This window comes from Larus michahellis, chromosome 3 (genome assembly GCF_964199755.1).
Source record: "Larus michahellis chromosome 3, bLarMic1.1, whole genome shotgun sequence".
Taxonomy (NCBI): Eukaryota; Metazoa; Chordata; class Aves; order Charadriiformes; family Laridae; genus Larus; species Larus michahellis.
In genome coordinates this window covers 19014032-19041009 of record NC_133898.1, presented here as the reverse complement: position 1 = coordinate 19041009, position 26978 = coordinate 19014032, and the positions used below count along the sequence as shown (strand labels likewise).

Below are 26978 nucleotides of genomic sequence, written 5' to 3'. Positions count from 1 at the left end.
TGGCTTCTGAAACTGGGTAACTACGTGTGAAAGAAAAGTGGGGGAGCAAAACCTGGTACCTGGCAAACTGAGTCATGGATGGGACATTTAAGAAAGCTTAGGTTACAGAGAAGTACTTTGGCTTGTTCAGGATCTAACACCTAACCCTTGTGAGGCTCAAGGTGGTTTGTAGACATACCTTCACATTAAGGAGTATGAATGAGTATATAGAAAGAAGATCATTTGAAAATTCTTCCCTTGTACTGTGTTCAGGTTCTGTCAGCAGCATTTTTTGTTTTGGAGAAGAGCAATACAGCCTCATAGGAGAAACTCTGGGTGTTGCCTGGGCTTTCTTTAAGTGACAAATTCTGTCTAGATAATATATCCAGATCTGAACTTTTCTAAAGTCTGAAAATATTTAGATCTAGGATTTTGAGCTACACTGTCACTGAAGACCGTGGTGTTATTAGTTTCTGTCTAAATCTATGTATATTGCAGATTCTAGATATCTGAGCCAATTTCTTTCTTACTGTAACTTCACTGAAGGTCCCGTTGGGTGGATCTGGCCTGCTGTATCAAGACACTGAGCAGTGCCTAAACAATGCAATGTAGTGTGTTGCTTTACAGCGTAAAGGATTAAATTAAGATGTTAAAGTGTGGTCTTTTTTATTGCTTGAGGCAGTATCTAGAGAGATCATCATGGTTGTTACAGTCAACATTGTGGTAAAAATAGGTTTTGATGTTGAAGGCTGTGCAGAGATGATAGCTATGTGCACAGTAACTGATGCCATTGTCCTTGCAGTTGTCAGCTTACCACCTTGATTCATCACTCGGTAGAGTGCTTGGAGGTTATGCAGAAGATAACAGAAGCAATCTGTTATCTGCTGTAATTTGCTTTTAGGACCAAAGTTTCACAGAATTGCAGAATGGTTGAGGTTGCAAAGAACCTCTGAGATTGACTAGTCCAACTTGTCTGCTCAATGCAGGGTGAGCTACAGCAGGTTACCCAGAGCCATATCCAGTCAGGTTTTGAATATCTCCAAAATGATTGAGACTCCATAAGATTTCTGGGCAACTTGTTCCAGTGTTCAATCCCCCTTAGAGTAAGCAAGTTTTCTCTTGTGTTTAAATGGAATTTCTTTTTTTTTCAATCCAAGTAAAGGTGCCTTGTGCTTGCCTGTTGTCCTTTTGTTGGATACCACTGTCTGCTTCTGTCTTCTTTACCGAAGAAAGACTTGTCCAGACTACACAAAACCCAATTTTCTTGGCCTCTTCTTGTATGTCAGATGCTCTAGTCCCTTAATTATCTCTGTGCCTGTTTGCTGGACTCACTTCAGTAAGTCCATGTCTTTCTTGTGCTGCAAAGTCCAGGACTGGACCCAGCACTCCACGCGTGTCTCTCCCCAGCGCCGAATAGAGGGGAAGAATCACCACTTTGATCTGCTGTTCCCAGCATAGCCCAGGAAGCTATTGGCTTTCCTTGTCATTGAGAAAACATTGCTAGCTTAGGTTCAATATTTTGTCTACCAGGGCCCACAAGTAGTCCTCTGCAAAGCTGCTTTCCGACCTGTGCTGGTGCATGGGGTTGTTTCTCCCCACAGGCAACACTTTGTATGTCCCTTTGTTGAACTTCACGAGGTTCCTGCTGGTGCAAATTTCCAGCCTTTCAAGGCTCCTCTCAGTGGCAGCCCAACCATCCTGTGTATCAAACACTCCTCCCAGTTGGGCTGGAAACTTGCTGATGGTGCAGCCTGTCCAATTATCTAAGTAATTAATGACATTTAAGTAACATTACATCTAAGTAACATTATTGGCCCCACTATTGGCCCAGAGGTATACCACTAGTGACCGGCCTCCAGCTCAACTTTGTACCACTGATGATAACCCTCTAAGCCTGGCAGTTCAGCCAGTTTTCAGTCCACCTCACTGTCCACTTACATAGTCTGTACTTCCATCAGTTTGTGAGAGTGGCATGGGAGACAGCATTGAAAACCTTATGAAAGTCAAGATAAGCAACAGCCACTGCTCCCCTCATGCACCAAGCTGATCATCTCGGCCAGAAAGCTATCGTGTTGGTTAAGCATGATTTCAGTATGAAGAGGTTTCACACGAGGTATTTCCCTATCTGTCTCAAAAGATGACTGAAGTAGCTTTTCTGTTACCTTGCTAAATGCTTTCTAAAATTAGATTTGTAACATATAGGCCGCTAATAGAAATTTAATAAAGTTACTACGAATTAACATCTAATGCGTATCAGTTATGCTGAAGTAGATCTTGCTGCTGCCAGGCAGCCTGTAGTACAGGATCTGCAAATGAGCATGGGTTTTTCAAATACAGCGTGTTGTATGGAAAGGTCTGGAGATAAGACTCCCTATTCTGCCACGGAATGATGGCAGAATCGACTCCCATCCAACTTTGCCTGTGGGTCTCTACTGACCCAATAGGAATTTTTAGTGTCCCTGATAAATCCACTAGTTAGTGTCATATTTAGCTCACTTATTTTTGTGTGTCTGAAGAAAGAGGCTGATACTTGAGATTTCTTTTCACATGAATCTTTGAATCTCAGACAACCTATTGTAGGAATTTGTACCACAAAATATGAATATATTTTGTAATGAATCTATACTTGAGTGAGTCTGCCTTTTCCAGTCTTGCATTGCAGTGATATAAAATACCTGCTTGGCAACAGCTCTGGGAGTTAATAAAGTTTCTGTGGTAAACTATGAGAGACCTGAGAATTTCAAACTAAAGTTATTGCACCAGTAACTCAGAAAAGCAATTCCTAAAACTCCTGGCACATTTATCCAGAGGGTTAGCAGTAGCACAGAAATGGAAATCATTGTTGAGAGCCACTGCGTACTTGGAATTAAAATCCATCAGTCTTCTGAAGCTGAGGAGAACGATTTTCATGACATACAGATGCTTCTGTATTTCATAACCAAAATTAAATCTAGGGTGTTTTTTTACTCTATTTGTAGGGAAATTCATATGCTCTAATCCCTACAATATGCCTAACTTGACATGACATCAAAAGAAATAACGCACACAGAAGCTAGGCATTTAAAATACTCTCAGTGCTTTATTTTATTTAATTTCAGTAAAAGCAGATTTACCTATTTGTGGGAGGAGAACAGAAAAGGAGCGAGGATGCCAACGTCCCCTTCTCAAGCGGGAACCCCAAGCACAGAAGTCAGAAGATGAGATGTGGAAATGAAAATAACTGTAAACAAAAAATGAAACTTAGCAGTCTAGTTTCACTTGTTGGAAAAGGAGGGAGGAAGAAACCTAGTAGATCACTAAAAAGCAGCATTTGCTTTTCCGAGTTGCAAGCTGAACTGTGTTAGCTGTCAGCAGGGTCTTTAGGAAGCCCTTGCTTAGGACTTTTCTTTAGGTACTTGACGTACCTGTTGTCAGCTTCCTTGCCTGCTGGGAATTTTGTCCAGTTCAATGGAGAGTAATGACATGGTTGTGTCCCTAATGAGATAAACGGTGTGTCTGCCTCTGGAGCAAAGAAAAGTCTCTTTGCTGGTAGCAGTATAGGGTCTGCAATTTGGGATTGATCTATGCTTGTAGGAGGCACAAGTGGTGGTTGGTTGGTGCAAATGTCATACACATATGTTGTTGTATTTCCTTACGGAAGTGTGTCTTAACTTTATAGCATCCAAATTTTGGTGTACTTCTGGAGAAAGAGGTTCTTGTTATGGATGCCAGATAAACCATGTAGTTTCTTTTGTTCAGAACATCTGTTCCAGTGGGTTCCCTTCCCCAGAAAATATGTGCTCTTGTGCACAGCCCATGTGCAAGCACAAACCCGTACACCAGAGGCTGATGAGGGTACTTGATCCACCAGGGAACGGGCGATGAAGTTGCTAAGCTGCTTTCCATTATATTTGAAAAGTCGTGGCAGTCTGGTGAAGTTCCCACTGACTGGAAAAGGGGAAATGTAACCCCCATTTTAAAAAAAGGAGAAAAGGAAGACCAGGGGAACTACATTCTGGTCAGTCTCACCTCTATGCCCAGCAAGGCCATGGAGCAGATCCTCTTGGAAAATCTACTAAGGCACATGGAAAATGAGGAAGTGATTGGCAACACCTAACATGGCTTCACCGAGGGCAAGTCATGCCTGACAAATTTGGTGGCCTTCTATGATGGGGTTACAGCGTTGATGGATAAGGGGAGAGGAACTGACATCATCTGCCTGAACTTCTGCAAAGCCAGGTCCCACATGACATCCTGGTCTCTAAATTGGAGAGATACGGATTTGATGGATGGACCACTTGGTGGATAAGGAACTGTCTGGATGGTTGCAGTTAGAGTTGCAGTTAACGGCTCAATATCCAAGTGGAAAACAGTGGTGAGTGGCATTCCTCAGGGGTTGGGACTGGGACTGGTGCTGTTCAACATCTTTGTTGGCAACATGGACAGTGGGATTCAGTGCACTCTCAGCAAGTTTACTGACGACACCAAGCTGTGTGGCACGGTCAACACGCTGGAGGGAAGGGGTGCCATCCAGAGGGATTTGGACAAACTTGAGTGGTGGGCCCATGCAAACCTTGTGAAGTTCAACAAGGCCAAGTGCAGGGTCCTGCACTTGGGGCAATCCTAAGCACAAATACAGGCTCGGCAGAGAATGGATTGAGAGCAGCCCTGAGGAGAAGGACTTGGGGGTGTTGGTGGATGAGAAGCTCCACATTGAGCTGTCAATGTGCGCTCACAGCCCAGAAAGCCAACTGCATCCTGGGCTGCATCAAAAGATGCATGGCCAGCAGGTTAAGGAAAGTGATTCTGCCCCTCAGCTCTGCTCTCATGAAACCCCGTCTGAAGTACTGTGTCCAGCTTTGGAGTCTTCAGTACAAGAGGGACGTGGATCTGTTGGAGCAGGTCCAGAGGAGGGCCACGAAGATGATCAGAGGGCTGGAGCACCTCTGCTGTGAAGACAGGCTGAGAGAGTTGGAGTTGCTCAGCCTAGAGAAGGGAAGGCTCTGGGGAGACCTTGTAACAGCTTTCCAGTACCTGAAGGGGGTCTACAAGAAAGCTGGAGGGGGCCTTTTTACAACGGCATACAGTGATAGGATGAGGAGTAATGGCTTCAAACTGCAAGAGGGGAGATTTAGATTAGATAGTAGGAAGAAATTCTTTACTGTGAGGGTGGTGAGACACTGGAACAGGTTGCCCAGAGAAGCTGTGGATGCCCCATCCCTGGAAGTGTTCAAGGCCAGGCTGGATGGGGCTTTGAGCAACCTGGTCTGGTGGGGGGTGTCCCTGGCCATGGCAGGGGTTTGAAAGTAGATGATCTTTAAGGTCCCTTCCAACCCAAACCATTCAGTGATGCAGGAACATTTTTGTTAAAGCAATAAAAAACATGTTTCCCCGACCCATTATGTCAACTAGAAATAATTACAGTCCTCCTCAAAAATGCTTAATATTGGTGTTTGAAAGGAACTTAAGGAAACACAATAAGTTTTTGTTCTCATCTGTTAAAAATTGCAGCTGGAGCTGTAAAGAGCATTTCCTAATAAACTTTATTAGACCCCTGTTGTCTTGTTTGGCTCCAGATGACCAGTTACAGTATGCTACAAAGAGATCTTTTTTCCTCAGTGCTGCGTTTTTTTCCTGTAACAGAAGAGAAATGTGAAAAAGCAGATTACTAGTGACTGAGTGGCTTGACAGAATCTCTCATCTCTGATCACGGTTACGGTTAGCGAGCAGGTACTGAATAAACTGGGGTGAAATGGGTTCTAGGCTCTGTATCACGCCTCTTGGGAAGCAGCCCTTCACAAAGGGTGTCAACAAGTGGTTTTACTGGCAGGCTCTGCCCAAGGATGAAAGGTGAAATCAGCCAGAGCATGTTATCATACAAGTATTTTATTCCTCAAAGGTTTTCTTGCAGATCAGAATTCCAGAATATTGGTAAGAAGACAGATATTTATATTCTTACTGTCTACCTTTAGACATGTCTTGCTGGACAGAACATTTGAAAGTTAAATCAGAGGGTGATATGTAAGAGCTGAGGGTCTAGGAGGAATTCTTGTGCTGCCTGGCAAGGTATTTCAGGTGGAGCAGCAGACCCAGCTGATCAGAGGGGAGAAGGTGGATGTTAAAGACAGACAGGCCTTGATGTCTTCTAGCATCTTGGAGAGTAAGTTAAGCTCATACAGACTTCTTGTTCTCATTTACTCTTGGCAACAAGCAGACTAAGTTGTAACACTGTTGGAGCGTGGATGTTAGTCTCCAGGGCTGCTAACCTTGTTCCTTAGCTCCTTGCTTTACTTGATGGAACTTTGTTTGTTTGTTTGGGAGGCGGGGGGGGAGGAAGTGCGAGGAGGAGAAATGGCATGTTGTAGCTGTAGTGCTTCATGTGCGTGTAGATGTTCCAGCCAGCTCCATTAGAATCAAAGCGTGTGACCTCAGCCAGCGACGCAGTGCTGGGAATTACAGCTCTTGTGCAAGCCCCGGAGACTGGCATATTGCCTGAGTGACTAAGAGACTTTGCCGGTGAGAAGCAGGAGGAGTGATATTTAGAGGGGGTGTGCGTGCGCGCTACAGATTTCACAGCTTGCTTTGCAAAGAAAGTGAGGCTTCTTTTAAACAGCAGGCAGACATCTGTGAGAAAGTGTGACAGAAGAGAGCGATAAGCTACTATTTAGCTGAGTTTTCCACATCTTAGCTGGGTGGAAGTCTTGGTGCTTAAAAGCTTGCTTTTGCAAAATCCATGGGAAGGAAAGGCCCTGACCATGGGGCACCGTGAGGGGACTGAGGGCTGGGGTAGGAGGCACAGTATGACTAGCCACACGTGGAGCTGCTGCTTTGGGGGATTTGGTCCTTGTAAAGTAGCCTTTCTTACTGGTCTTCTCCTTTGTTCTTTCCTCTTGCTGTATGATGAGACCAGATGGGTGTTGCTTCAAAGGAGAGTTGGACATCTAGAGAAACCATTTCGGATCTCACTGGAGTATGTTGCTAATGGGAACAAGAGCGTAGCGGCTGTGGATTCCTTTGCGATGAAGAACTGCAGTACAGGTAACGTATTTTTTTGCCTCTAGCTCATAGTCTTTAGATGCCTTTTTGGAGAGGAGCATGATTTCTGGCTGTTACAGAACCTTCACAGAAGGAAAGCTTCTCGTCAAGTCAATCATTTAAATGAAGATTGTTATTTTTAATGTTGCCTTAAAAGTGTTTAACTTCTTGAAGGAAGCAAGTGGTTTGTTGTTTGTGCTTTTTTTTTTCCTTTGGAAAGAATTTCTAGGAAAATTTCACTTTGGGAGAACCAAAGCAGTATTCATCCTGGCTTGCCAGATGCCTGTCTTGAGGGCTTCCAAGTGGAACAGATGAGTGGTTCCTAGACAGATAGCTTGCAGCAAGCCATCTTTTTAATGTTTCTGGTAACAAATTTTGGGGTTGCTTTTTTAAATAACTATGGGAATTTTTATTCTAATAAAGTATGTCTGTCTGTGGCCATGTTCCAAGCAGTTATCGCTGAGTTTCCCCTAATAATAACCCTAACAGCTCAATGTAGTGTGTGGAATTTTAATAATGGGCAACCTTAATGGGGGTTACTTTTTTAAATACAAGCTCTGTTATCAATCCAAGTGTGTAAATTCAGTGCTTCATGCCAGAAGCAGCTGCATTTTAGTTCTACCAGCTTTATGGAGCTTGTGAATCATACTGAAATCTTTAGATGGGGTGTCAGTGAAGAATATTATTGCTTATAGCACTTAACACATTACCTTTTGTCCATTTTATTTATTTGGAGTACTGCTGAGTTGAGCTGCATGTCCTTCTTTTCAACCTGTCTAGGACAGGGAAATCTGCTAGAGAATATACATTATTTTGGTTATTTATGTTGCTCTCCACAAAGGCCAGTTGTATTAAGGGGTTTATTGCACTGTCCGTATATAAAGGTGATCTCTGAGCTCCAACAAGGAACAGCCTGACATTGTGCTGAAAGCGCAAGGCATGCTCAGATAGAATGCACCTCTTCTGCTGCCGAGGTACGGAATGCATCTTGGTATCTCTCTGAGGCTGAAAAGAAAGTATTTCAACTCCCCAAGACATAAAATGTGAATGGGACAGAAGTTGTTGAAATCCACAGTGCTTTGGGAATTCATTGCAACAGGAGATATCCAGCTCCCATGAAGGTACCTGAATTTTTCTCTTGGGAGCACTTGGAGGAGAAACTTAGGTGATGGACAGTCAGCTGAGTGAAAGGATAATGTTGGCTGAGTGAGCTCATGCCAATACTGGGCCTTGTTCTGCAGATGACAGATGTCAGTTGCTGAGGCTGTTAAGACATCTTGTGAGCAAAAGAAGGAGCAAATCTCCCATTTTGTCTACAGATTTGTGGCAATTGGCTACTCCCCTGCTCTGCTTACAGGACACGGTGTATGAATAGTACCACCAGGGAATAAAACCACTTGTTCTTTTTTCAGTTGGTTGAAATTCTAAGCCTTTTGCACACAGCTGAGGAGGTGACCTTTTACAAGAAAGAAGATGGTGATGATCAACCAAGGGTGGCACCTTAGGCTTGGAGAAAATAGGGAAAGTGATAAGAAAAGATTAATCTAAACCCAATTTTTCTGCAGCTGTTAGAAGCCTTTGGGCAGCTTAGCAGGTTGAATAACTTAATGACACTGAAGCATCTAAAACATGGGTGAATATGGGAAAGAAACACCTAAGAAACAGTAACAAGTCTTCTAAGCCTTTTGTTGAAGATCATATACACAATTTAAAAATAAATGAAGGCACACAGACAATCTTAGGAAATTAGGCTGCCATTTCCATAGGTAGAAACAGGTTTGGATCTAAATTAAATGCCAACAGGAGCTTGAAGAAGGTAGAAATTTGAGGTTGGGATTTGCTTTTGAGCATTGGGAATTCCATTTTTTGAGCTCTTTACTCATGAAAAAAGATGCATTTGAACTGAAAAAATAACAGTTTATATGGGATTGAATGGAGAATTAAATTTTAAAAAAATACAGATACTGATAAAATTCTGAAATATTTTTTAATTCTAAATTTAAAAATTCTAGATTCATATCCCATCTAAGTAAGCGTTGTTGAGTGGAAACATAATTCTATCATTGCAGTGTCTTAATTGTGCTCCACGTTTCCCTTTCTTCATTCAGTGGTGCGGCACATTAGGAAATCAAAGTGATTTGTCACTTGAATATCTTCATATTTCCCAATTTCCCAATTTTTGTTGTTGTTGGGGTGGTTGTTGTTGTTTTAAATGCTCAGGATTGGTCAAACTCTATTTGGTGCATATTTTATAATTGCTGTAGTTCATCACCACCATTCTTCTCATGTACTCATCCTCTAGCTTTAATTCTTTAAGGGCTTTTTAGCACTTGACATGTGCTAAGTGCCTTTTTTTTTTTTTTAAACAGAAAGTTTTCCTGAACCATAGGATTAGATTCCGATAAGAAAGCCCCTACAGTCAATAGAAAGGCTGCTTGGAATTTTATAGGTTTTGGATCAGGACAGTTAACAGGTAGCGTTGCCCATCATCCTACAGCCTATTGACTTTTAATTACTGCCTTAAATGTGACGCAGATTGTGTTTGTCAGTGTGTAAAACCTAAACTATTGATTGTCTAATTTTCTTTCTTACAACTTCCAATTTAAATAAGTGCAGTATCCAGAGCAAAAAAAAATAAATTTAAATTGTAGAGAAGCAATATTTTAATTTAATAATATCAGTTCAGAATTTGTTCCTTCTTACAAGTAAAGTAATTGGTATGGTGGCATTTTATAGTTGATAGTAATTTCTAGTAATAAAAATAGAGTTAATTTCCTAAGTAATGTATTGACTTATTAATGATATTTAATGGGTTTCTTACTGATTTTTATTGCAGTTGTAAATTAATTAATTTGCTAACTTATTTCCAAAAGTCTTAATTAAAGTACTTAATAGTAAGCACAAGTAAATGACAAGACATTGTTTTACTTAGCAGTGTTTGATTTACCGATTCTAAGTAACTTTTTAAGTAAGGGGCGTGGAGATCAAATGCTTCTAAAACGTGTTAAAGGTTTAATGATGCTCTGAGGCTGTTAAAAGCAGTTATTTCAGACACTCAGCCCGTCCAAGAGCAAGCACTTAGCTTTCAAGTTTTCAAGCTCAGTAAGCAACATAAAAAAACATATTTATTTTGGAGTGGGTAGAGACTATGTATTGTTGATTAAGTTAATGCTTTTGTCCACTCAGCAATAGCTTTTTTCAGTAGATACTGAAAGTACATGGAAATACACTCATTACTGTCAGAGCTGGTAAATAGTTTGTTCTGTAATGGTCTCATGGTTATAATACATTGATGGCAGTTGAAGTTAAGGTTGTACTAAAAGCAAAACCCGTAATCCAAAACAGAGGACCTCTCAAGAAAGGAAAATGCCAAACACCTGAAGCGTGTTTTGCTGGAAAAAGAGATGGTGAAGGAAGAGTAAGAATATAGGCTTGCAACATGTATGAGGAAATATGAGCAACTGCCAGATAGAATTTTTCATGATTCCGTTTGATAAATAGTCTAGCAACAGATTTAGGAATCAACTGCAGGAAATCAATAAGGGCTTTCTCCAAACAGGATTACTTATGTATCTGAATCATTACTAAACTGGTGGTTTTGTATATTCAGACAAAATCTGAATATGTATCATTTCAGTTTTCCCACGTACGCTCACTTTCTGCAGTTTGTCTTATAAATTAATTTGCTGACAGGATGTTGTGGTTAACTGAACTTAATGAAATACCAGTGAGTCCCTTTTCAAAATGAGTTCTTGATGCTTCCTACTGGAAAATTGCCTAGAAAAGTATCTGATAGAATCGTCGAAAAGTCCAGGTTGGACGTGACCTCAAAAGATCATCTGGTGCAACCTTTAGTGGGAAAGGGAGCCTAGGTGAGATTATCTAGCACCCTGACCAGCTGCATCTTGAAAACCTCCAGTGGTGGGGACTCCACCATGTCACTGGGGAGGTTGTTCCAGTGTAAAAAAATTTCTAATTGAAGTGCCACATGACACACTTACACCTAACTTAGATGTTAATAAATAATTAACAAAATTTTGTGTAAGTTTCATTTGAGTAAAAATGCAAGATGTTTACAGAAAATTTATGAAGGAACTAACTTAATTGTGTCAATATTTTTTTTATTAATTATGTGTTTAGTTGTAAATATGGGACAGTGGAAAGAAGAAATCTACCTTCAGTGGAACCACCATGTCGTCTTATATGGTCTGGAGATCTACCACTGCCCAGAAATTCAGGGGAACAGTGAATAGTCTTAAATTTCAGTAGTTGCCTGTATTTGAGATGTGGGAACAGCATTTACCATAATACTTGCCTATCCAGGTCATTTTTGTGTAAAGGAAGCTTGAGAATTTCCTTTGGCATTAATGCCATGGTTAAGGAGCTTACCAAGCCAGAGGATAGATCCAGAGTTAATTGAAGTCAATAGGAATTATTCAGTATGTTTGGATTAAATTCTGAGTATCCTTCATTCAAAAAAAAAAAAAAAAAATTAGGCAGATTGGCTGCATTTTCCTTGGAGCGGCCTATGCAATTTATACAGTTCCACTGAGCTAGTTTTCCTGTGGATCTAATTTTACTAAGTAGGCATTTGGAAAAGACTTACTATTTTAAGAATATTTGCCTCCAAATGCTTTGGCAACAACCTTCCCCCCCATTCACCTCTGCTCTCCCATGAGGTATGGCTGATTATTCTGACTTCGGGTTGTGTGCCAAACCCCAGCTCTAACCTGCTAGTGTTTTAATCCTGTAGGGATCTTGTGTTGGAGCAAAACCTGCTTTACAGATGAGTGTGGTGGCTGTAGTGAAGTTAAATCATTTTAAGGTAATTCCAAAGTGAAAATTATTTCACTTGTGGTTTGTGCCCATTTAAGTAAAATAAATTTAATGCACTTGTTATGGGGCTTATCTTTGTTTTCATTTTTCATTTTCATCTTTTTTAAATTAAGTTATAGTAATGCTAGGAATAAAAAATTAAGCTAATTTAGTCTTAATATTGCTTCTAGAAAAGGCACAGTAACTCAATTAGTGGTAGAATAGTTTCTTACAGTAATGAATTAGTGATTATGCATTTCTGTTGCTGACTGTGAACACCTACTTCTTGTCGAGCCAAATTTAGACAGTGATGGTTATATTAAATAATTTAATCTATTTAGAACATTAGTGTACTCACGGAAGGGGAGGGGGAGGTGAACCTGAATATCTAGAGCATTTGGGTTTCATAGGTCTGTCGTGCCAGCATGTTGGTGAATGGGACGTAATGTTCTGTTGTTTTACTTAGTAATCAACGGATGATGTATTTGGGTTTTTAAGATATGAAGAGGGAGGTATAAAGAAATTATTTAGATGGTGTAATAATGCTGATAAAACTGGTCTTTAAAATTGATGCATTCATACAGAAGGTGGAACGGCTGGAATCTGCCAGAGCAGGACCGAATGTGAGTGTTTCTTACACAAAGTTACTGTCTTACCAGAGTGGGCAGGTTCATCTACTCTAATTCAAAAAAGGTTAGGTGATTGGGGTTAAGAAACAGAATTGAGAAACCTCAGCCTTTAAAATCCAAAGCTTTAATAATCAAAAGAGAAGGACCTGCTCATAAGAGGTACTGGAAACTGCTTGAGAGACACTGGAAATCCCTCAGTTCCCCTGCAAGTGTTAGCAGTTGTGGGTCTTAAGTACTTTTTAACACCTTGAAGAATTGGCCAATACATTATCTTTTTAATGCCATATTTGATTTTTATCCTGACCTTCTCCCTTAATTAAGGCTTATTTCAACAGGGGAGCCATTGATTCAGTGAAAGAAAATGAACTCTGTAATCTGCTTTCCCCAAATTGAACTTATTTTTATTACTATTAAGTGCTGCCACTTAGTTCTTGTGATGTTTTAACTGCTTGGATTTATTGAAACAATCATAGGATTCACTATTATCACCTGAGATATGGGGAGGACAATGGTGATTTATGGATGACCCAATGATTTTAGACTGGTATTACTCCAGATTCAAAGATTTATGCAAGCTGATTCTATCATGTAAGTAGATGACAGTCTATCTCCTCCTTTTTCGCTCCATAATAAACCCTTACATTTTCAAAAGACCGCTAGCCAGTAAGAAAGGGCACGCAGAACCTTGATTTTGCTAAAAGAAAGTCGGGGTAGTTTTGCTCTGAGTTTTATTTTATATAACGCCATGAAGTTCTCTGTTAGCTGTAGGAAAGGTTTTTGATTTAAACAGGAATGATGGTTGAAGATGTTAAGACCTGGCTATGCAGCTTGATTCATGTTTGTGAAGAATTACAGTGGTCTTTGACAAGAGGTAAGAGACAGCGGGGAAGCTTAGAAAGTCAGAACAAAAGAGGGTGATGATCAAGCAAAAAGGATAGGAGTCAGACTGCGTGAGCAAAAGAATAAACGAGAGAGGGAGAGATGAGGAAAGGAGAGATGGCGATAAACCGGTAACACTGAAAACAAATGACAGGATATCAGGCAGAAATAATTGGTCTAGATAGGGGAAATGATGAAAGAGTTTGACCAGTTAGAAGGTGATTGGAATAAACATTTACAATCCAATTAATTAAATAGAGCAATCAAACTTAATCAGATAGCCACTCAATCAACCAGACTGAACTAACTAGATGGATAGTCTGTTGAACTGGCAAAGAAATCAAGTGAGACTGGGGAAACTGTGGAAATTGAATGAAACGCAAAAGGATTAATCAATTAACATTTAAAATTATCAAGCACAAAGATAAATATGTGGGTTGTTCAGGTGGAAGCTAGGCCCTTTTTCTGGTGTGACTCACCAGAACCTGAGGGGCATTGATGAGCACAATAATTTTGGGAAGATGAAGAACAAGAATGCAGAGAAGGTGGGACAAGAAAGAAATAAGAGATTTTCTCTGTGTGCTTCCAGTTTGTAGAAGACAAAATAATGTCAGCAGCAAGACCTGATTTTTTTTAAAAGCCTGCAGAAGTGTCATACATACCAACACCTGGATTCTGAGGTACCACGGCTCTGCAGTGGTGCAGCACATACAAGACTGAGAAACTTTCTACTTTCTTTACCACAATTAAGAGTTCTTTAGATTTTGGCTCAGGGTTTATCTTCTGAAATATTCAAGTTCAGCTTGTGTTCTCTGTCTGAGAGGTCTCATTGCAAGTCTGCCCCAGTCTTGTTATAAGACCCTGTCCAGCTCTTCCCTTTTCTTGTCCAAAACCTTCCTCTTTTGGCCTTAGGGAGCCCTGCTTGCTTTGTCCTGCTGTTCTGTTTCTGCATGGTCTGCTGCAGCCAGCTTTCCCAGCAAACCAATTGCTGCACCAAACCACAGACGTTGTTTAATAATTCTGCACTGTATCTAGTATGGGAGAGGTGTGGCACATTGGGGCCAGCAGTGATGGATACAGTGAAGTAGATGCTCTGCAACAGAACAACTGAAACCAAAAAGCCTCGACCTTGTAACTCCAAATCAAATCCATAATACATAAATAGAAATGCCAACTGACTTAACCTGATGCATTGATTTTTTCCCTGAAAAAAATTTAAGATTCTGTAATGGGGGACCAAAGTTGTATGAAAAGGAGTGCATGCCCTGTCAACAAATGAGACTCCTTTATGCTGTATTTGGAAACTCACACCCATAGCTGCGCAGCAGAACCTCGGTCAGGGTCATTAAACCTGTATGTTGTGACGCTTTTGCTTTGAAGTCATGAAAGTTGTGAGGAAAGAGAGGAACTTTCAGAAGCTGCCAAGTGACTTAGGAGCACAAATTAATGGGAACTGTGCTCCTTAGTCCCCAGGTAGTTTTCAAAAATGTCATCAGTACCGAGTTGCAGTGAGACATGCCTTCCCCCTGTGAGGATGAGAAAGGACAGACTGCACCGTGCTTCCATGGAGGCAGTTTTACGGAATACCTCCATAAATGAGGCATACAGGGCTTTTATGAATTGAGCCTTTGAAAGCCCTGCTAGTAAGGCATATTGATCCAGATGGCAAGATTCTAAATTACCAGTCAGGTTTTATTACATGAAAGAAATTTTAAGAATACTTTCCCCCCGCCCTTCTTTAAATGATTGCCGGCTGAAGTGATGAAGTTTTGTACAACTGGGAGGTTGCAAGCACTTAAATGAGTCAGCTGGATTCTGGGTCCAATTCTAGATTGAAGTCTGTTGTTTATGGGGCATGATTGATGGAATAACAGCAAATTTGTAAGCAAAATAAGAGGTTTGCAAATGTTTTTCAGATCTACAAGGAAATATCATTTAGTCAGCTCTTACAGAGAGATTTATTGTGTTCCAAAAATAATATCAAGAGTGGATTTTTCATTTGATGTGAACAGAGATGAACAAAGCAACTATTTTGATACCTCAAAACTTTGAGGGTTGAGAGGTAATCTGTCTGATTCTGTGAGATGATGTGTTGCAGCACACTGGGATCTAAGCTGTTTTGGTTGATTTGTGTGAGCCACAATCTAGAGTAAATGATTTTGCAGAGACTACAGCAGTGAATATTCTGTGCACTTAAGCCTAAATTATGTACTGGATTTTTAAGACATCATTTAGAGCTGTAAGCAACAACTGCATAAATCCAGCATCATGTTATACAGTACAAAAAAAAATATGAAAAGGACGAAATTTCAATATTTCTGTAATGTTAGCAGTGTTGCTATTGATTTATAGAAAGAAACTGTGGACTCTTTAAGCACCTCATGGAATAACAATATATGTACATGTGTTTATGAACATATGTTAATGAAACCATAACAAAAGGAAAGCAATCGCTCTAAGATCAGTCTTGGCGTAAAGTTTTGGCAACAGTATTAACTCATCAGGCACTTACACTGTACACATCAGTAACAAAACAGTAGTAAGGTGACCCACCTGTCTAAAAAAGTTGCCTAGTAAAAGTTGCCTTAGACAGCAAAGTAAGGCAAGTATTTACTGCGTGCGAGCTATTTCCCCGAAGTAAAGGAAGTGAAGTGAGTAACTATGAAGTTACTTGAGTGGAGCTTCTGCTAGTGAAAGTTGTAAAGCATGTTATGCGTTATCCCATTAGTTGTTGGAGTTTCAACTACTTGCATCAGCTGAAGATATGTCCCTATATATTTATCAAAGCTTTTGAAAAAGGAGGAGCCTAACAAGAGGTTTCATAGGAACATCACTGATTTGGACTTCAGTTTCTTTGTCATTGCTGGGGTCTTCACAGCCAACAGAAGAGTTAGGTTTAAATTATAGCTGTTCTTTCACTGTAGGTAAAGGAGGCTGGAGCTGATGCTTGGTGTTTGCAATGATACATATTACTATTTACTTACAGTGAGTTTTAAAAAATTGGATTGCAAAATACATTTTGTATAAAGTATATTTTCTAAAAATACAACTTGAAACTGATTAAGACAAATGAGAAATGCAGAATAACCTTTCCTATCATATATTGGAAAAAAGTTCTACTCCAAGAGATGTTTGACCTGCTCATCTTTGCACAGAGTGCTTTGCAATGGTCTTCCATGCTTAGAGTGTTTGTCTTCTGTTCTCTTCTAATTTCATCTTTGGAGCACCTCCAACTTCCTCTGCTTCCAAGTGAAATCGGATAATTTCTCTCATTTGGACAAGCTGATTTCTCCTCTTTCCCTTTAGCCATAAAACATTCCTGCCTATCTAATCTCATCATGAAACCTTTAGGGCAATTATTAGTCCATTATAAGTTTATATTGTAGCAGGTAGCCTCCATCTTATTGTTGACTTGTAGAATGCAGGCTAATTTTGACTTCAGGTAGCTCCCCTTAAACTATAATAAATGTGCTTCTACTTGCTGCTTCTGTTACTAGCCGTACCAGACATCAGCGGTGTCTGTAATGCATTACAGTTGTCGTTCTAAAGTATAACAGCAATCAGAGCATTCCCTGATTCATATTATTTTTTGACTTTTAAGTAAACTGTGTGTTCCTTTCCTGGAGGATTAGGGTAATTGCTGAAATGAAACTGAAGTGTCATGACCAGGCGGGATGCCACCAAATGGAAATCAGTCATGCAAAATTCCTCTTCCTGCACTGCAAGCCCACAGTGATGCTGTTCTGTAAATACTGCAGAGGAGTTTATTACTGTTTCCATTTATTCATATTGCTATACTGTCTCAGAGCAGTACTCACAGATGAGTCTGGTCTGTGCTGTGCACTTGAGAAACAAGCAAAGGACAAAGAAATTAGATTGTGAATTCCTTAGCACAAATACAAAGGCAAATGGCAACAGATGAATAAAGATGACCAAAGCCCTTTGGCCAGGACACAGTGAGCAAGCGTTAGATTAGCTGACACCTGGGATAGAATTAGTTGTGAGGAAATGGAAAAAAATTTAAATAGCCCTTTCATTGATCTTAGAAATGAGAGAGAAGTAGTGAGTGTACAGAATAAGGCCATTTGTGGCAGCAACAGTAACCAGAAGTTTACTGGTGGATCTCTAACAAGTTTAAGTCGAGGGATTTGACTGATGAAACAGGGAAGAGGCTGTCAGCTTTGAGTTTTTGAGTTAATGCTAGGCATTGCGTAAGCTGCAACCGTGTTGGTATAACTGCGCGCTGCCTCTGGGGACTCCTCTTTAGAAAATCGCATTCCAAAAGTTACTTGGGCAGAGAACTTGGTCATGGCAGAGCTTCACTCTTTGTCTAAGGAATCTTGCTGTACTTGTGAGGGGTTTACTAAGTGCCAAGTGTTCATAAAAAGTGCATAGGAAAGGCATTAGATGAAATGAAAACAGTTTCTTTTCCAGTTTACAAAGCTAACCAATGGACCTGTCCCATTGTCCTTATTTCTTTGTCTTAATAGTGTATAGGAGACCTCTTTTTAAACACATCTATATTCTGCTGATGCTGGCTGCTTTTTTTAGTGTTAGAACAAAGGCCAGAAAATGTTTTCAGTGGACAGGAGGCCAAAAAAAATCTTCTGAACTCCAACTTGCAAAGCTAATTCCCAAGCAGTTCAGCACAATTCTCAGTCTAGACCTCAACTGAACTGTCAGGGAATAAAATCTGTATAATAAACCAGTCATCTAATTCACGACATCATGGGATTCAATCTCCGTAGGCAAGATTTAGTTCAGACATTCAGATGCTTTGTTGTATGAAGTTAGACAAGGTGATATTCATCTTTTGTGACTTCAGCTATCTGAAAGTTAGGCATCATGTCAAAGCTAGTCTCTAGGGTCCCTCTGTAGTCAACAGAGAGAAAAAGAGGCACTTCAGAGAGCAATTCATTCCACCTTTAACATCATAGCATCATCAGAGTGTCAGAAAGGGGACAATGATTTGCTTGAAGAATTGTAGCCTGGAATTTCTAACAGAACTATCCTTTTAAAGCCAGTGGGTGCTTTAATACCTGTAATCTATAAAGTCTGCCCACCAATTCCTCACTTTCGAATGAATAGTGTCAGGCAAGGAATCTTTAACAAATGGATTTTCTATTGAACATCCTCAACGCTCACTGGTTAGCATGCTAAATAAATCATTTTATAGTAATTATTTTGCAGGAGTTTATTCAGAGTCTGTTAGGATAAACCCTGAAAAAAATTAAATGGCTGTTGAGTGCAAGATTAATAGTGCTATCCAGGAATACTTTACAATACCAGCATTACCAAGTCATGCTTCATTCATGCAGCTTTGACAGGGTGCTTCCAGTCAGACCTAGAAGCCCCTCTGCACTAAAAGCAAAAACACCAGCTGTTCTGCGAAACCTGTGTAAGTTATAAACTGGGATTTTTTTTTTACCCTCTGTAGATATTTCATTAATGGGTCTAGAAAAGAAGGTATATTTCTAAAAAAAAACCAAAAAACCAAAACCCCAGTCCTTTCACGCAGAAGAACATTCAGGTACTAAGTGGTTTGTCCAAAGTAAAGTGGTTGTTGGTAGGAGCAGAGCTACAGCCAAGACCCTTCTAATGGAGCCCTGTAGATCATATTGCTTCTCTGCATCCTCACAAAATCACTTATGTGTAAAAGCTTTGATTTTTTTGTTGAACCGCATTACTTTATGGGAGACCTCAATGAAGGCTTTTTGAAAAATCTACTTAAATTGAGTTGCATTTGGACATTGGATCCCATGCTGCTTTCCAAAGAGCGGTAACGGAAGATCCACGTTATTTTTTCAGTTACTTCTTTACCAGTAGGAGCAAATCCCTCTCTTGCATTATCTTGTTTATTTTTATTACCCTTGTGAATGACACTGTCACTTCTGTTTAAACGGAAGCAGTAACTCAATCCCTTAATAAAGCCTTAAACAACATTGCTTCTAAATGAGGTTAAGATCTATATTATATGCAGCATTTGCCTTGAACCTTAATTCATCGTACTTCTGCAAGAGTATCTGATTACATTCAGGAGTTAGTAATTTCAAATCTAGTTCCTGGAGATCATTGAATTCTAGCCTTCTGAAGCATGATATACCATTAAGAGTCATGTTAGGGAATGTCTATTTCATTACATTAGTGTAATCAATGCCTCTTTGTTATCAGGTAAATTTAAAACCACATGTTCTTTTCTGAACAGAAAATTGTACCAAGTTTGGGGGGTTTTTTGTTATATGTCTGTTCTGTTTTAATAATTTTAAGTATACTATTCTGCAAAAAAGCTGCTATGATATCCTGTACGTAAACACCTCATTTTATCTCCATCTTTGATTTAAATAAAGGTCCCTCTTGTACAGTTCTAAATTGAGACAGATTTCCTCTGAACTTGAGCCATACTTGCAGTTGCTTTTTTCCATTCTCCTTGTTTTAGAAGCAGACTTCAGCTGAATATCTCAGATAAAGACCAAGGTGTGTTTACGAGTTTTCCCAAAGCTGCAAAGTAATGGGGGTTAGCAGTCTGTTGTTCCCCAGTATGCTGTCTTTAAAAAAGGGAAAGGGAAATACTACCCCTTCCATAAATTTCTTTGCATGGAATAGTAAGATATCACCATGTATCACAATTATCTTACATATCAGAATGACTTTTTTTTTTTTTAAGTGACTAGAGCACTGCCACTGAGTTGCTTCTCTACCTTGTAGCACCACTGTGCTGTAGCTTTGCTCCTCTAGTCTTTAAGCAGGTCACAAGAGTCTGTAAGATGTTTTAATGCAGCCCAGAGAGCAGCTGCCATTTGAAAATGAGACAGGATAACATAAAATCCTTGAGTAGGTAAGAACCGTTGTTCTGGTCTCACCTGTCTGACTTTGCCTCAAATAAATTAGGGAGTACTTGCACATGCTGCTTCATCAGCGGATCAGGAGGGAACGCTGTCCTGAACAGATGGAAGCAATAACCTCTCCTGCCAATGAAGCTGGAGGAGGATGTTTGCCTGCAACCAAAGGGACTTACCTGTACCACAGCTACAAATAACTCCAGGATCTCGTTACAGTCCAGTTTAACTCAATAGTATTGACAACCATGAGCTGAAGTGTGGTTGCTAAGGCAAGAGCCTTGCACTGCTTGGGATTTGTGGAGGGGAATACCTTCACCTTGTGAATTTGTGACTGTACAGTTGAAAGTACTTGGGGTCTGTTGACTCACAGAGAGTAACATCCCTAGAAAAGCATAAGAGAAGGACTCTGCATTGTTTGCAGTAGTTGGGCCAAATACTTAGAACAGGGCCCTTCTGTGGCATTTCTTGCTGCAGTTTCTTCAAGCGGCAGATCTCTCTTGTATTGAGTATCGGCAGATCTCTCTTGTATTGAGTATCGGCAGAACTTGGAGATGGGCATTTCTTGAAAGCACCTTTTTGGAGTAATAAATCACATTTCTAAAGCATCTCTCTCCCCTCAAATGTGTGTCCACTAAAAAGAAGCTTGAGTCCAGACTTGGTGCTTGTACGTTTCTATTGCTATTTTCCACTACAATAAAAAGCAATTTCCACTTGAATTTTGGAAATCTGAGCAGTTATTATAGTATCAAGTAGTCCAGTGACAAAGTCTGGAAGTAATTTTCGTCAGAAAATGAAAGTCTCTGTTCATATTCTCATCCTAAAACTGTAATAGTTACTCAGTGCTTCACCTACTGAAAATTTAATAACTTACACAGCATCAAAAATGGTTTGACACCACATATACATTGCTGAATGAAGTTAGTGATTTATAACATTGCACGTGAGATGTTAGTATCTCATTTACTGCATTAATCAGTGAATGCCAAATCAGTTTGCAGATTGCATGTAGATCAGTTTAATCTGTCACCTTAATTGTCAGTGAAATGTTTAGCGTTGAGTTTACATTAGCTGTTTTCCACACTGCTTCTCAGTGAGAAAGCAATAGCAGTGTAATACCTCCATAGTGCTCATGTGAAAGTGTGCAGGCTTCATGGCTGTTTTTCACCACTCTCCAAATCTGAGGTTCACTCAGTTTAATCTGTGTTTTGCTAGTATTTGCATGTTTTACTACATGCCAAATGGAGGAAATGTTGTCAGTCCTGTCAGTGCTAACATGGTAAAAGACTATCTCTTTGGAGCACTGTCCGAGTGAGTAGTTTTCAGGGGACAGGACCAAGCTGAAATGACCCAGGGCTTCATCAGAGAGCTGCTGCGTTAGCATGTGGTATCGACTCAAGTGATTCTGTCATCCTCTGTGCTTGTGATTAGCATTTAGTAACACGCTCACTATAGCCTTTCACTTAAGAGCCTCCAGCTGGTACACAAGGGTAAGCAGCATCTCCATTTTTATTCTAGGTTTGTTAAAAATGTAACTTAGTGGGACAAAGTTATTCAAAATTCTGGTCAAACTTAGTAAGTAAGTGTTTTAACTAAAAAAAAGTAAGGGAGGAAACTAAATTTTAACAGCTTTTCCCTGAACTTCAGATTTTTTTTTATTTGAAACCACGTTAGTAGTCATAAAGGAAGGGTGAAATACCTGAAATGAAAAAAATTTTGAACAATAGCAAGTTTCCTGGAGCTAACCATTATTTTATTCCAGGTCAAATAAAATCTTTTGGAGTAATGCTGGGCAAAAATTTTTCTTCTGCAGGGGACATTTTCATTTCAGATAGCTCTTAAAAAATGAGATTTTTTTTTTTTCCTGTGCAAACAAAAATACGCTAGTCACATAGTGCTAGTTCTAAACAGTAGCGAGGCCACATATCCCCCACAAAGTGTTATTTCTTTCTGTCATGGGCAGTGAGATGGAAGCTTGAAGAAGTGAAGAGACTTACCCAAGGTCACAGCGTAAGAGCCAATTTGGAAATCCTGACCGTCAGATTCCTTATTTGATAGGCAGCATTTCTGAAAGTGGTTTGCTAGCAATTCAAGACCCCTGCACACACAAATGGAGTGCTGAAGTATCTCAAAAAATGATGCTGGGCTGCTATGTTTGGTCTGTTTTGTCCTCAGTCCTTGGTTATTTAATTCTTTCTTCCTTTTGCTGGGTCTTGGGAAAAGGATGCCAGGCTTTTTATTTTTGAGAATACCTTGGATGAGCTGGTAATTTAGTCGTGGACTACCTGGAAGAGGCCTAGCGACAGCAGTGAAATGCTTTTCACTTTTGCTTTTTGCTAGCAGAGACGAAGTTGTCCAAAAACCTTCCCAGCAGGATTGTCACTGGACTGAACAGGAGAGGGAGGTAAAATGGATGATTTCTCACAGCACAGAGAAAACTTGAACTGCTACTGTCTGTGCTGAAACTGCTTCACACACAGGGGGACAATAATTTGCATTTGCCACCCTATCTTTGCCAGGTCTTAGTTTCCTTAGCTGTCCTACACCTTTCAGAGAAGGCAGTGTCTGTTGCCCATAAAGACCTGGTTGCCATAGATGCAGAGGCCTCTGAGCTTTCTGATTATCTTACTGCCTGTGGGACAGTGGATCATTGATTTTATCCATATTAGATGCTAGAGCAAGGCACTTTTTTCATCTTTGTATACCTCATTGACAGACTGTTTAAAATTATATTGCTCACTAAAAAGCAGCGGTAATTACCTGTGGGATGGGAAGGAAGGGCATGGTCAAAGAAGAGTTGAGAGCCTTTACTGTAACTAACTGCCGCATAAGGGCCTCCTGCTGTTTATCAAGAAATCCTGGAAAAAGGGGCAAGTAATTTTTTCCTCGTTTGAGTACAAATTCCAGGGCAGTTCATTTTGTTGATAGTATTTCACTAAACTTTCTGAATGTAGATCCCCTGCGCACCCTGGGCTTTGAGGTACGGCAGTGGTTTGAGTAATTGGCCAGTGACATTCATTATAGCTGGTGAACTGCATCCACATCCCATTAAGTTAAAGCCCTGGGAGGGCTGCAAGTCAGGTATTTTAACTGTTCTCGTTGTAAAAAAAAAAAATATATATATAGTGGGTATCTAACAGTTTTGCACTTGGCATAACTTAACTATACCACAGAGAGGACCATGGGCAGCATAGGATGAATGGGAGTACAAGTACAGAGCAACCGGTGGATCGTAGTAAAAACCAGGAATAGTTTGTGTTCCCCAAGATGGCCAGCCTCCCCAAGATGGCCAATGCTCAGAGAGATGGCTTGGTGAAATGCATATGAAAAGTAATGTTAATCATTACTTGGTCTTTTAAATTGATACTTCAACACTAAGTCTGGACACGTGTAAATGTAAAGTACCTTTTAGGCCTGCCCTGGTTCATTCTATGGCCAAAAGACAGTTTGTTGGTTCTTTTTTGTTATTCAGTGTTCGCACAGTTTGTGCTGTCAAGTGAGTCCTGTCCAGTACACCTTGTTAACTGTAACCCTTTCCTAAACTGTTCATTTTTCTCCAAACCATGCCGCACCTCAGTAGGTCTTTGGTGGAGAGTATACAGAATTTCATTACTTCCTGAAGTTGGTTTATATTTCTCTTTTCTTAGTTCCTTATATGCCTAATTGTTTTCTAAGTCAGTCACAATACTATGCATGTACGGCTGGGTTTGGTTCTGTATGTCATTTCCATATGCTCTGCTCCTCCTTCTGGACCTTCCCATAATTATTCGTGGTTAACGTAGTAACCCTGTTTGCCACAAAACCAGACTAACCCCGTTTACTTTGCAGTGGGGCTAGCAACTCCTGTTTCATATTCTCTTTTTATTACTTGTTTTGTACCCAAATGTTTATGTTTGCTAGGTCTTGATGAAGAATGAGCAGTAAGCTGTATGTCCTCCTACTTCTCTATTTTGTATAATGAATTGTTTTGCAGTTATAAAGGATTTAGTTATAAAGGATTTTGTCTGCAGGAAGAGGTACATTTGCATTGTATAAATAGATTTATCTAGAGTCAACAAAGTGTTAGGCTTTGCTGAAACCTACCCAGCTGGGAGGAGCGTTTTACATAATAACAGCAGTAGCAAATTTGTTAGAATGTAATACTATTGCTGATGGTAGTTAAGAGATTAAGTAATGGCCAACTGAATCAGTTAGCAAAATCGGGGGAACAGGGCTTGGAAGAACCGTGAAGGGGAGCCTGCACTCAACAGAAAGCCTATTGACAAAGTGGATATAAAGGAATATTTTGGGTTGTCATACATTTTATGGTGCCAAATTTGAAGATGAGAACTGTAAAAGAAATGACTGTCAGTTCTGAGCAGTTGTGTAAAATCTTCTGAGAGTTTGATTGCCAGTCTACTCATTGAAGGGTAAAGAACTTAAAATCATAGGGAGAGACATAAGGCACGTCTGTCTCCTTGATCCGTCTTTACATATAGCAACTGTCTTATTGAGATTCCTATCACAGTATTAAAAATAATAAAAAAGCCATTTAAATATTATTTAACATTTGCCTAGCTATTCTACTGTGGCTAGCAACCCACAGGCATCTATCTCATCCTCAGGGCATTACTCAATCCTGAGTAATGATATTGGTCAACTCTTACAATTCTCTTTGCACCTCAGTATATGTTTGGGAAAGAGATCTTGGGTGGTCATCCTGGAATTGAATTGTAATGTCATCCCTCCTTGTGTTTTTTTTTTTTAAATATCTTCAGTGCATACCTTGGCTTACACAGAGCTAATCACTGTATTCTTGGCTGACATCTGATTTTTTTCTGTAAGCGGTCCCAATTCATACATCTTCCACATCTTCAAGGGGTAGCAGAGATCTTCTGGCAGAGACACGGACTCCAGGAGGGAGTCCTTCTCCAGGCTTTTTTTGATGTTGAGTGCTGTTGACCTTCAGCAGCTTTGCTCCTGGGATAATTTCATTCAAGTGTAGCAAGGCCTGAAGCACAGCCTGATACACGAGCAAAGAACTGCTACTTCTCCATCCCTCTGGACTGGCTTCAAAGCACTGAGATGTAGGCAGTTTTCAGTGCGTTCAGCTGGAAGAGTCACCAGTGAGTCATAGCATCCATCAACATACTGATGTTCAGGGACGTGTGGAGGTAGGGTAATACTGCAGTGTTCCCTTTTGCTTCCCTAGAATTGAAAGCTGGACAGCCTCTATCCACATTAAGCCCCTTCTGGTGGCAAACCTGTTATGTGTCACCAATACTATTGCTCTCCCTTGCAGCAAGTGCTCATGTGCGGTTTCATTTTGCTTATGCTTTGAGTTTTTGAGGTATTGTTGCTCAGTTTTTGAACATAGTGGAAATTAGCTCCTTGGCGACAACAACTGCAGAGTTTCACAGAGGCTGGCACAGTGGAGAGGGGGATGACATGAAACTTTCTTCCCCAGCAAGCTTCTGCTTCTACTTGAAATAACTATTGCTCTTCCACTGTGGGGCCACTGCCTTGCACAGTAAAGCATTTGGCTGGGATGTGAGGATGCCTCACCGCACCCTGCTGAAAGGGACCACATGCGCATGCTCGTGATTGTGCTGATTTGTGATATTCTGCCCATCTCCCCCAGCAGCTGAACTGCAGTAAGGCCATAAACCTTAATTTAATACTGCTGACAGCTAAAGAAGAGATACTGCTTTAAACAGCTACAGAAGCAGAATTGCATTTTAGAAACGAAAAATATGATTCCTATCTAAAATGATGTTTGAATACAATTAAGTGTCATACCTCTGTTTGTGTTTTTCATGACAAGGCATACAAATGTACCTCTGACTGGTTTGGCAATGCTAAAGCGCATGACAAAGAGATTACTGAGATGCTACTATTGCAGGGTTCAGAGAGAGGTTATATCTGACCTGCAAGGAATCAGCTCTTGATGAGCTGAGCAATCTTCTCCAGTTTCTCCTTTCTGTGGTTTTTTTCTTGGATCTGGTCAACTTCAGTCCAACTGGTAGAGGTTGGAAGAGGAGTCAGAGAGTAGGTCTGGTTTGGGCAATTTACAGTCTTGTTTCATTATTTGAAATTGGTTGGCGTGTGCCTTAGTTTCCTCATCTTTAAAATGTTAGTGATGTTTTTCTTGATGTGGCAGTTTTAAGAAATAAGAATGGGGAAAAAATCCACTATGTGTAGTGGCAGTGTTGATTGTGCTTGGAATTGGGGAACCAGAACAGGCAAAGATAAAATTTGCTTGAGTAATTGAAAGTGGATTTGAACCCAGCCTTCTAGGAAGCAAAATGTGAAAAATTACATGTATTTCCTATCTAATCAACTCTTAGGGTTTACCCCAAAAAAGCACAGATGAAGTTTGGAGGTACTATTTTCATGACGTGTCTCCAGTAGCCTTGTTTTTTCGTTCCGTATTCAGTTCCATGTCTCAAGTTGAGAGTGGGCCTGTGTTAAATCTGCTCCTGTTGTCTGTAAATAAGCTTAGAGATCTTAACCACCTCATGATTTTGTCAGCATCCACTGCATGTGGCAAGCAGCATTCATCTTCCAGTGAGCTAGCAATCAGTCTGGCCCGTGTTTCCCAAGGGTAAGGTTGCTGGCTGATAAGAGCTGGTCTCCAAGCCTCTTCAGACCCAGAGAGGTCTGATGGGAATGGCAGAGCTAATAATAGAAGTTGGACCTTTTTATTTTCCCTCTCCGAGGTTTGTATTTTGAAAAAATCACAGAAGATCACAGAAAAGATTGTTTGATCTTTTTTTAACCAGTTGCTTACTGTTACAAATATGTTAATCACTGCTTTTACGAGAGATATGAAAATGGGGGCGAGTGG

The 26978-nt window shown here is 40.2% G+C and overlaps 1 protein-coding gene across 2 annotated transcripts in view; it reads left to right on the top strand.

Annotated features, from left to right (window-relative positions):
• ALK (ALK receptor tyrosine kinase) overlaps window positions 1–26978 on the top strand; it is a 328498-nt gene that overhangs the window by 210064 nt on the left and 91456 nt on the right. For both annotated transcript variants that reach the window (XM_074578928.1, XM_074578927.1), the window contains exon 5: window positions 6869–6996. In XM_074578928.1, coding sequence (XP_074435029.1) covers window positions 6869–6996 — 128 coding nt within the window. The remainder of the gene's footprint in view (window positions 1–6868; window positions 6997–26978) is intronic.